Raw genomic sequence first — 11999 nt, forward strand, 5'->3', positions numbered from 1 at the left:
TAGCTCCCAGCATCTGCCTGGGAGGATTTCAAAGCCCAGTTTCCACCTGCTGCTGGATTGTGCTCAGCTTTGGTCAGAGGGAAGGGCTGGCTGCTCAAAAATGCTGAATAAAGACCTCAGGTGCCAGAGCTGTCAGCAGATCTGAGCAGTGCTGCCTTTACACATGCAGGCATCCTGCTGACTCATTTTCTTAATCACCTCCAAAATTCACAGACAGCTGGAAAATTCCCTTTCCTGAGGAGGCCATCAGAGCACAGCTTTATCATAGCAGAGTGGCAGGGAAACTAAAGCAGCCCAACAAATGCATGTAGGAAATTGGTTTTTATTGTTTTCTCTATTCCGCTGCTGCAGAAATTGCAAAACATTCTTGAAGATGGGATGGACTGAAGTGAGGTGCATTAAAATAGGGAAAGTATAAAAAAGTTTACTTAAAAAACCAAGGAAAATTGGAGTTTAGATTAAAATGAAGCAAGGAAAACCTAGACTTGAGTCTGCATCAAAGTGAACTAAAGACCAAAACCTTCTACTCATTGCAGTCAGTGTACAGCTGAAGATTTCATTCTACTCCTACAGGATCTGTTTACATTATATGCTCCTATAAATGAAGTGAAATTTCCTTTGTAAAACATTTGTGGGCTGTTTTTAAGAACCTCATTGGGCAGGCCTTGGCTTGGGCCTCCCAACAATTGGAGCAGCCGAGGGCCCCGAGCCAGCCCTGCTGGGGACATGGAGCGCCCAGGCAGCCCAGGAGCTGCAATCCCAGCCTCAGGGGATGCCAGAGCCCAGGGAAAGCCTGGCCATGACCACGGGTGGGGAATGCCATCATTATTATGGGATGGAGCCCCCTGCTCCCCCTCAGGCCGCGTCTCCTGCTCAGGGTGGGCTCAGCACTGTGCAGAGCCTGGGGGGACCCCAGAGGGGCTCAGCTTCCTGCAAAAACCTCTCCGGGCTCAGCAAATGAAGGGAAATATAATTAGGCTGAAGAAGAAAAGCCAGGAGAGGAAGGAGGGCTCTGTTACACAGGGGTTCGAAAGATTCCAAAGGCCTCCAGGCACAAGCACCGAGCGTGAGAGGAAGTCAGAGGCAGATTATTCCTCCCTTTTGTAAGGCAAATGACTAATTATACAAAGCAGGATGTTCTGTTTCAGAAGAGATTTGGGAGGTATCATGCAATATGGGTACAGAAATTGTATTTAATGCAGGTTTACAAGGCGAGAGGTAAAAGGAAATGTAAATGCAAACGTGGGGTTTTATCCTGCGGCTCTTCCCTCTGTCAGAAAGCTGCCTCAGTGCTGGAAGTCTCCTGTGAAACAGCAAAATTCTCCCAACTGGAGGCAGTTTCAGGCACACAGTGTGTGTCTAGAAAGGGAAAGAAGCTGTGAGCTTAATCTAACTGAATTTCCATTGTTGTTTGCTGTTGCTATTTATTTTACTCATTTTTCTTTCAAAGGAAGAAACACAAAATCCCTGTTAGAGGGAGCTGGATCAATACTGAGGAATTCTTTGTCAGATGAAATAAGAGCAATCATTAACCTTGCTGCTTATGAATTAAATGCAATCTCCACTTTCCAGCTCACCTCTCACACAGCATCCCCTGCAAACTTCCCTCATTTCCTCAGCAATTAAAGCTCAGCTCAGCCACCCAGAAAGGGATTGTAACAACCAGCCTTGGAGCTCTCTTCCTGCTGTTTGGGTGGGGAAAAGGAGGAGGTGTTTCCTGATGTGGATCAGGTGTTTTGGTGACAGGGGCTCTCCAGGCTGCTTCCTTAGGTGTGGATTTGTGGATCAGGGATATCGTTGACAGCCCTGATGTCTCTTGGAGCAGCACCTGGAGGGAGTTGATGGCCACAGCCTAGCTCTGCACTGCTCCACCTGTGGGCTCCCCTGGCCAAATTCCAGCCTGTTTTACTCCCATGAAACTCATCCAGGACCTGGAGCTGCTGGAGAGGGCTCAGAGGAGGCTCCAAGATGGGCAGAGGGATGGAGCAGCTCTGCTGGCACAGCTGGCATTGTTCACCTGGACAGGAGAAGCTCTGGGGTGGGCTCAGAGTGGCCTTGCAGCGAAAGATGGAGAAGCTTTGGACAGGGATGGAGGGACAGGACACAGGGAATGGCCTCAAACTGGCAGAGAGCAGGGTTAGAATGGATTTTAGGAGGAATATCTGTAGAGATGCCTGATGTCATTGTCCACAACAAAGCAAAATCAAAACCCGGTTTCTAAAATGATTGTAAAGTTTTTAATCTCTGACAAACCACTATCTCTCAAAATCATCAGCAGTTTCAAGTTCCAATTGAAATTTCTGTGCAGATGGAATTATATCTGCTGCTGCCTGTGCACTGTTAAGGCCAGAGACAGAAGAGGTTTGAAGCAGGAGATGTTGAAATAGTGCAGAACTATTTATACATTTGTATTTACAATAAATATTTTTGCCATGGCTTTGTTTTGTTGGAGTCCTCATGTGCGCAGGAGTGAATCTTTTAATCTGCAGATCAAATTTCTACAAGAGGTACAAAGCTGTGCTGCAAGTATTTGTTTGATTTCTTGTTTCCTTTCCTTGCAGTAAATCCTGCTTCCCTGCTGGACCCTTCCACCCAACTTTGTTGTGTCACTGAGCAAGAGGATATTGATGCATTCCTAAAAACAGAAATATTTTTGCCTCTTGCCTGACCAATGGGATTCCTTAAAATTTGAGTTTGGCCTTCTGAATTTTAGGGAGTTTGATGCTTGCTAAGAATTTTGGCTGCTTTATGGCTTCTCAAAGATTGGCTGAGTTCTGCAGAATTAATGCTTCACCCTCAGCTCTGCACACCAAACACTTCTATACTATTTCAGGCAGACTAGTAACGTGTACTGCAGTGATTAGGTTAAAATCACACACACAAACTTATGCATATATCAGCATCTCTTGCTTGCAGAGTTTAATGGGGTTTTCTTTTTCCAGTAAACCCGTTTGATTTCATCTTCTCGCCATCCAGGTCTAATTTTCAAAGTTCCCTTTGCTTTTGCCAAGGCATCCTGGTATCAAATCCCTCATGTTAACCAGGTGCAAAGTGCATCATCTGTCTTGTGTCCCGAACACTCCCACAGAAACCTCGAGGGGCCCCGATGGGTGAGAGCTGGGCAGGTTTGCAGTGACCTCAGCGCTGCGGACGGGGGGGATTTGTGGATTTGAGGATTTGTGCCGGGGAGAGGAGCGGGGGAAGAGAGACACAGAGAGAGAGAGAGACACAGAGAGAGAGACACAGAGAGAGGGACACACACAGACAGAGAGAGAGAGAGGGGAGGGGAGCGTGCAGCTCTGCCGCTGCTATCAGAGCAGCATCTGGCAGCTTTGGGAAGCTCCCACTCCCCGCTCCGAGCATCCCGGACCCGCAGCTGGAATTAGCGGCAGGCATGGCAGCGCCTCCCGGGTTCATTGCTCCGCCGCTCCTCGTTCCTCCTCCCTCTCAGCCATAATTCACCTGAGGGCTTTGCTTCCCCCCGCCTCCCTTTCTCACGCTCTTTTTTGATGTGGAGAGAAGGGAGGAAAGGGCGTTGTGGGCAGCGCGGATTTCTCCAGGCAGTTTAAAGAGAGCCGGAGGAGAGAAAGAAAGAAAGAGGGAAGGAAGGGAAAAAAAAATTAAAAAAAAAAAAGAAAAAAAGAAGAAGACGGCATAAAGCGGCGGTGGGAGGAGAGGAGCGCGGAGGCTCCCGCGGTGGCCGGAGCGGAGCGCGGATTTCTCTGGGCAGCTTAAAGAGAGCCAGAGGAGAGAAAGAAAGAAAGAAAGAAAGAGGGAAGGAGGGAAGGAAGAAAAAAAAAAAAGAGAGAAAAAAAAAAAAAGAAAAGAAAAAAGGAAGAAGACGGCATAAAGCGGCGGCGGTGGGAGGAGAGGAGGAGAGGAGCGCGGGGGCTCCGCGGTGGCCGGAGCGGGGCGCGGAGCGGCCGCGGGTGCGCACCATGGGCTGGCGGCTGCTGCTGCTGGCCCTGGCGCTGGGCGGCCGCGTCGCCTCCGCGCAGAACGACACGGAGCCCATCGTGCTGGAGGGCAAGTGCCTGGTGGTGTGCGACTCCAACCCGGCCCCCGACGCCAAGGGCTCGTCCTCCTCCTCCTCGCCGCTGGGCATCTCCGTGCGGGCCGCCAACTCCAAGGTGGCCTTCTCGGCCGTGCGGAGCACCAACCACGAGCCCTCCGAGATGAGCAACAAGACGCGCATCATCTACTTCGACCAGGTGAGCATCCCCCGCATCAACAGGTGCCCTTCTCGCACCCCGGCTCCGAGCCGGAATCCGCCCCAGGGATGAGCGGCAGGGCACGGCCCGATGAGCCTGGGGCTGCGGAGGCTCCCCGAGTGCGGCCCCGGCCCCTCCGCACCTGCGGGAGAAGCGGCACCGAGCGCGGAGGCGTCGCGGGAGCAGCGCCCGGTGACACCAGCGGGGCGAGATCGCCCCGAGGGCTGGGGACAGGCAGCTCAGTGCAGCCTATGTAGGGTTCAGATTTTGGGTAGGTGCCGCGGGAAGGGGCAGCCTGGGTAGGGTTTAGATTTTGGGTGGGTGCCGCGGGAGGGGGCAGCCTGGGTAGGGTTTAGATTTTGGGTAGGTGCCGCGGGAGCAGCGCTCGGTGACACCAGTGGGGTGACATCGCCCCGAGGGGCTGGGGACAGGCAGCTCAGTGCAGCCTGTGTAGGGTTTAGATGGTTTGTGCAGCTTCTGAGGAAGGAAGGAGAGAGAATTCTAAGGGAAAACGCTTTAACTTTCCCGGCACAATTGGCGGTCCGGCTCCGCTCAGCCCAGCACTGATATTAACGGGGAGGTGCCAGCACACGCTGTAATTCCAGCTCCCGGAGTCATTGAGACTGGTGGCTCTTCTTGTCCCTGTCAATTGTGGTGGCAGCTGGAGCCAGATGTGCCCCACAGCTTAGTGCCGACACCAAAAATCACCCCAAAACTCCAGGGACAGTCCTGGAGGCTTCTGAGGGCTCTGCCAGGCACAAAGAAGCCTGGAAATATCCATTAAAAATCACCCAAAACCTTTATGGACAGTCCTGGAGGCTTCTGAGGAGCCTGGGAATATCCATTAAAAATCACCCCAAAACTCCATGGACAGTCCTGGAGGCTTCCAAGGGCTCTGCCAGGCACAAAGGAGCCTCAAAATATCGATTAAAAATAAAGCATAATTAGGTGGTAAGGAGCCAAACGCAGTCATTACAGAGGATATGTAGCATATGGGTGGTGCACTCATCTTGCACATTCCCCTGTGTCCCTTCTCTCTGTTTAATTACACCCAAATTATTGTTAGGGCTGGCACAGACAGGTGAGGGCTCCCAGGCAGGCTCTGCTGGGCTGTGCCAGGTGCTCCAGGAGCTCAGCCTGCCTGAGCTGGGTTTGACTCCTGCTGTTCCTGCAGTCCTTGCTCACACCTGGCTCCTTGGGAAGGCAGCCTTGGCTTGGCCACTGCTCCTCAGCCAAAAGCCGTGTGCCACTCCCAGAATTGGTGTTTTCATGTCATTTTGGGGAATGATGAACAAAAATGCCTCTTTAAAACATGTGTGGAAGAAAGGACTTGAGGGGATGGTGTAGTAGTAAAGTAAGGAATAATTCCCATCTTAGTTTGTTTGTAGTAAAGTTGTCCTATAAACACAACTGAATACCCATTTAATGAGTCATTCCAAAGTAATCAGAGAAAATTAATAAACCAGCTTAGATGTAAATTAGATTTTTCATGGGCAAATGGCTTCTAAAATAAATCATCTGTATTTTTCTTTAGCACTCACTACCTGTACTAATCCCCATGCTGTATTTTTCTGTTTGTAGATCCTTGTAAATGTGGGCAATTTTTTCACGTTGGAGTCTGTCTTTGTATCACCACGGAAGGGAATTTACAGTTTCAATTTCCACGTAATTAAAGTCTACCAGAGTCAAACAATTCAGGTATGTTGATGAGCATGATTATAAAATCTTTATTTAACTGGTTTGTTTAGGATAGAATATTGACTGAGCATGGGAGCATTTAATATGATTTTAAGGAAAAATAGCTTCGTTGTCAGCAACCTGTGGTGTTGACTTCCTGGCAGTAGAGCCCATTAATTTAAAATGAACAGAAATAAGGCAGGATCCTCACCTCAGATAAAATAAAACCACAACTTCACTTCTATGCCATGAATATCTGGGTGACATAAAGCATTCCACAGAATGAATGATCCAAGAGTAAAAGGGAGCTCTGAGTTTCCCTGAAATGCTGCTGAAGAGTCGTGTTTGGCTCCAGGTTAAACTCACTGTGTGGGGCACAGGAGCTCTGGTTACCAGATCTGAGTGGTTTTGGAACAATTTGTGCCCTGGCATCTGGTGCCAGGTACCTGGTTATGCCCTCAGTGTGCTGAGGACCAGGGTTGGTTATGTCCCTATAGCAATGTCTTCTAAGGAACCTTGACAGCAATTCAAACTCCTTTTTTCATCACACAATGTGTAAAAGGTGTGTGATGTCTTAGAGAAAAGAGGTAATTCTGCACTTCTTTAATAGCAACGGAGCTGCCTGATTAAACACCAGAGGGAAAAGCCTTTAAATTCCTGAACACCCCCTTGCTGAGCCAACAGCAAATTCCTTGAAGTAATTCCTTCACCTCCCTGCCAGATCAGGCAGTTGCTGTGACAAATCTGGCTTCCAGAGCTGCAGGAACCTCTGTGGCTTCTCCCATTTCCACCCAGGAGAGCTCCGGGTCCCTTGAGGTGTCTGAGCTCTCCCCAGCTCTGTGCTGCTCCTGGAGGTGCTCTGGGGGCTGCCAGGCTGAGCTGAGCAGGATTCCTGCAGGAATCTCTCTGTGCCCTCTCTGGGTGCTGTGAGGCTCCAGGGGAAGTGGAGATGGCAGAGCTGGTGACAGCCACAGCCCCATCTCCTGGCATTGGTGACAGCCACGAGCCCCTCTCTGGGGAAATGCCCCTTCAGTGCGCAGTGGAAAATCCTAATTCCAGCCAGGTCAATGACAAAGCCTTAAATGAAACACTGACCTCACAAAAATCTCTACAATGAGATCTTTTAATCTGTTTAATGTGCTCAGAAAATGTTCTTTTCACTCCCTGGCATGCTGAAGGTTGAATAACTGTATGTCAGCCCCTTCAGTGGATTTAAAATGCCCATTGCCAAGAAAGATGCCAAGCCTTGGCTTCTGGAAGTCCAGCTCAGACTCTGGAATTTCACAAACCAGGAGCTCAAACCTGGGAGTTTGGGGCTTGTGGCAGGGAATGCTCCAGCCTGTGGCTCATGGCATGAAATCTTTCATGGATGAGAGGTTCTGAGGTGATGGATGGGTTTGCTTGGCCCCTTTTAGAGCATTCAGTGTGAGACCATCCCCTGCAGACCTGTCATGTGCCCTTTTGGTGTGATTAAATTCCTGTCAGATGTTTCCAGGGGAACCTGATGGAGCAGAAAGAGTGAGAAACCCAAGCCAAGCAATGAGTAAAGCCCTGATGCCCTTTTCCTGTGGGGTGAATGGGGAGGAGAACCAGAAACCATTGCAGTGGATGAAACTGGTTTGAATCTCAGCCACATCCATCCCACTAAATCACCTGCAGGCTCCCCACACAAGGGATGTTGCTCTGCCCCCACAACATCTGTTAGAGCCATTAAATATCATTAAACTGCAGTTGGCTCCCTGGAGACACCTGATTAAGTGGATTTCCCAGACAGGTGAAACCCAAATAAATACCAGCCTCTGCTGCCCTGACTTCTGCTGAGCACTCATTTATTCTGGTGACTCCCATTAAAATTAATGGGACCATATGCAGGGCCAGCACAGTGGATGTGGGTAAGCATCCCATAATTCACCCCCTGTGACTGAATTAGAGCTGCTTGGAAAGGAAAAGCAGCAAGGCTGAGAGCTTGCCATGGGGGAAATGAAAAATGCCTGGATCTGCCCATTCCCCCAGGCCCTGCCCATCTTTATTGAGAGATGCTGCTTTCAGAGCAGAGGCTGTGCTGGCCTCAGAAGTGTTTTATGGAAAAAATGGAGCCAGTTTATAAAGCTAAATCTGTTCTAAACTTCAGAACTAAGTATTGAGAGGGACATACATTTTGTTCCAGTGAAGTGTGAGCTCCCAGCCCACTGTGGTGCTTCTGACACCTCATGTAACATCTCCGAGTGCCCAAATTTCTTGAAAATATATATTTATTATTTTTCCTGTGTGACTAAATAACCCTTGAGACAGGCAAAGTTGTACCAGCTGTGGTGATGCCTCACTCAGCTGCAGGTCCAGCTCATGAACACCCACGTATAAATAAATGTCATTATTAGTTTCAAACAACCCAAAAAGCACTGAAGATCGGGCCCTTGCACCGTGGTTAATATTCAGGGGCAGTTCTTGATGTTTTGCAGTCAATTAGAGCTTCTCAGGGGCTCTCTTGCAGGTGAATCTGATGCTGAATGGGAAGCCAGTGATCTCTGCTTTCGCTGGGGACAAGGACGTCACCCGTGAGGCCGCCACCAACGGGGTCCTGCTGTACCTGGACAAGGAGGACAAGGTTTACCTGAAGCTGGAGAAGGGCAATCTGGTTGGTGGGTGGCAGTACTCGACATTCTCTGGCTTCCTGGTCTTCCCCCTGTAAAGTCCATTTTCCCGTGCCGTTCATCCAGGTGTGGACTCATCCTTGTTCCATGAAGATCGTTTTTGTCATCATGGAGTGATGGTTTTTTATTGCTTCCTCGTGGGTGATTTTGGATTCTCTCCATGGATTCTGGCCCCGTCTGAACTACTCAGAAGTTCCACAGAGTTTTGTGTGTCCAAATACGATATCTTTGGCCTGAGACTCAAGCAGACAATAAACATCAACGCTCAAGGTTTCGGCCTAGAGCTGCCTGCAAGATTTATTCCAATTTCCCTTCCTGGATTCAGGGAAGAAATGGATTTTCTTTATCTGTGAAAAGACTGGCACCAAGTCTCTCATGTAGGAGGGTTTGAGTTCAGACTTCAAGCAAGAGTTAGTGTGTTGCTGCCAAAGAGCTGTGTTGATATATTGGTCATGTTTGTGTCCTGGGCTGCGCTGCCATCACCCATTCCCTTGTCCTAGAGAGCTCATTCCCGTTGCTGAGGGGCTGACGTGAGCTCTCCTCTCTGTGTTCTGTGTTGGATGGTTCACCCAAATATTTGAGCTCAGTCCCAGCCAAGTCCAGCCTCCATGAATCCGAGGGGTCGTGGATGTGTTCTGGTTGGGTACGGAAGGGGTTCCTCTTTTCCACTGGTTCCTAAAAGGAAAAGCAGATTCCAACCATTCAGGGTTAAAGGTGGGCATGCAGGCACAGCTTTGCTGAACAGCTTTGCCCTGCAGGACACCTCACACTTGTTCTTCAATTTTAATTAACTTGATTGATCATTACTGCTTTATTCAGCTCCTGAGGGATCCCTTCCTTATACACAACCACTTTGTCAGCTGGAGATGAGATCCCCCTTGTTTGTATTTCTGTGTATTTTCCTGCCCTTCTGTTGTGTTAAAGGTCTTATCTGGTTTTGCCTTAACTCCACAGGTGTATAAAATTTTAGATTATTTGTTTAACAAATATGAAAGGCAAATAACTGGTACCTAACTTGGTGCAAGAGCTTCCCAGCTTTTTGTACAGGTCATGTGAATCCATAAACTTATTTATTGTCATATTGTTCCATAATAAAGATTAATATATGTTAGCTGAATTTTTGACATTTGGATTTTGGGAGGATTTTCACTTCATACTATTTTTTTATTGGATATAATTATTATATGCAAAATGGAAGCTTTTGGGATTCACAGGAAATATCCCGGGAGGCAGAAAAGCTGCCATGAGTTAGTTAGTAATCAGAGTGATCTAGAAATAACCTATGCATTTAATTTAAAAATAGAATTTAGGCAGAAATCCTGGCCTCACTGAAGATGGTGTTAAGAATCACATTGATTCCAAAGGATTTTCTGTGATACCTCTGCTTTAGGTTCTGCCATCAGCATCAAACTCCAGTGCCATCAGATTGATATATTCAATATTCAATAAAGTGATTTTCACATGAGCTGCTAATGAAACCTTCATCCCTTGTGCCCCAAATACACGGAATTGATGGATCTTTGTGCCTTGCATATCATGAAGGATCTGGTTCTAAATTAAAAGTTTCTGTATATTTGAAAATGTGTGTGGGGGAAGCGTCTGCAGCCACCTGGGAGCTTCCCTGAAAGCCACTTTGGGCTGGGATTTGCTGCTTTTGGGATCTGTTTCCAACTCCTTCCCCTGCTGGCAGAGTGCAGTGTGTCCTGTTGGTATTGCACTGCTTGGAAATCTGATTTATGGCTGCTTGGTGCTCCTTGAGAAGATGTCAGGGAATTGGTGGCACTGCTTTCTGCCCAAATTCCTGATTTTTTCACCCACCACACAGGAGATTTTGGGCTGTTTCAGGAGGGTGGGTGGGCACTTTGCACTCCTGTGAGTCGGATAGAAGGTGATTTTTTACACACAATTTTGTTGCTGTACTGACCACTGCAGCTGGGGAAGGAGTGGAAGGACCTGGCAAGAAGGTAAATTATTCACATTGCTGAAAAATCTTAAAAAGTTGTGATGACCAATCAAAATGTGTTACTGCTGTACCCCCAGATGTGTGTATATAAATATATGTATATCCAAACCACCTGGAATTGCAGATCATAGTTTGCATGATGTTATAAAGAGGTTACTTGTCCTAAGAGTTTATTTCAGATGGGAGCATTGGTATTTTGTATAAAATTGGTCAAATCTGCCATCTCCCCCTGCCCATGGATATATCTGTAATGTAAAAGAAATGTTGCTACTGGGACAGAAGAAAAATGGCATTAAAGGTGTCAGTATAATTTCTGAATGATCAAATGTATTTAACTTCTTTAATTCGTGAACAGGTGAGATTTAAAGGCTGCTTGAGCACCCAGCAATAATCCTGAGCTGTCTCAATATTGCTTTGATTGCCCCCCAGCAAAACATTTCTGATTTCTTCAGAGTCATTAATGCTTATTTAAACTTGAGCTGGAGAGACTGGGGAGTTGTTCACTGAAGGATTCATTTTGATGGAAAAGCTTCTGCAACCAGAATTGCCAATTAATTGTTTTGCTGGCTAAAGGAAAGGTTTAAGTGGAGCTGCTGTGATCACACAGAGGTGGGGCCAGCCAGGTCACACTTAAACATTTCAATAAGAACAAACTGTGGGATTTAGACACAGCCTGAGCTACCAGATCTTGCCCTCATTTTTATTGTGCTGTCCCACCTCAGCTGTGCCAGCAGGAGCTGCTCCCAGAAGAGAGAGGCTGGAAAATCAAATTCCTTCTCCTTCTGCTTCCCCATGTCCCACCACAGCATTTTCCTGTTGAGAGGCACCAGTGCAGGAGACATTTCACTTTTTAGGGATATTTATGATTGGAGGTTTGATTTCAAAGAACTCCAGCCCTGCCTTGGGCTCCTCTGTAGGGGTTAGAGCTGACTTAAAATCCTCTTTGATTTTGGGGAGGGCACAATCCACAATCCTCTCCCTGCTGCACCAGGTAAGGATCCACACCCACATCCTTCACCCACTTTGCAGGAGCTTTGTACCTTACAGGTGCTGATTGTGCCAGAAAACGCCTCAGCCACACGTGGTAAGGACAAAAGAAAGAAGTTACTTTCTGAGAATAAGAGATTGATTTTATTATCAATGATTTCTTTATGAACGAGAGCAGGATTGTTCCTTTAAAAAAAAAAAAGTATTTTTAAATTTTTAAAAAATATTTTATAAATATTTAAAAAACAATTTTTACTTTTAAAATCTGGTTTATTCATATTTTATCCATGTTTTTTTTGGTGAAAATAAGGGGAAATCCCCTCTCTTTTTTTTCCATCCTTTCACTCCTCAGGGATGTAAATGCTGTTTGGAGCCAGCTCTCCCTGCTTGCCTCTGTTTCCCCAGTGCAGAATCTGCTCTGTCTGTTGCATCCTCTGTGCTGGCAGCAATTCTGGGCTGCACAAGCCACAAAACTGCAGAGCCCAAAAAAATCCTGCTCAAAAGAACCTG

At 47.4% G+C, this 11999-nt stretch overlaps 1 protein-coding gene across 1 annotated transcript; it reads left to right on the forward strand.

Moving 5' to 3' along the window:
* The first annotated feature begins 3222 nt into the window (after positions 1-3222).
* CBLN4 (cerebellin 4 precursor) lies at positions 3223-8716 on the forward strand. The gene is made up of 3 exons (XM_071446809.1): positions 3223-4211; positions 5793-5909; positions 8380-8716. Exons 1-3 carry the CDS (start codon positions 3939-3941, stop codon positions 8575-8577), a joined length of 588 nt encoding a protein of 195 aa, XP_071302910.1. The 5' UTR covers positions 3223-3938; the 3' UTR covers positions 8578-8716.
* Positions 8717-11999: the final 3283 nt, after the last annotated feature.

This window comes from Agelaius tricolor, unplaced genomic scaffold (assembly GCF_023055355.1).
Source record: "Agelaius tricolor isolate 1412-34295 unplaced genomic scaffold, bAgeTri1.0.p SCAF_23, whole genome shotgun sequence".
NCBI classification, from domain to species: domain Eukaryota; kingdom Metazoa; phylum Chordata; class Aves; order Passeriformes; family Icteridae; genus Agelaius; species Agelaius tricolor.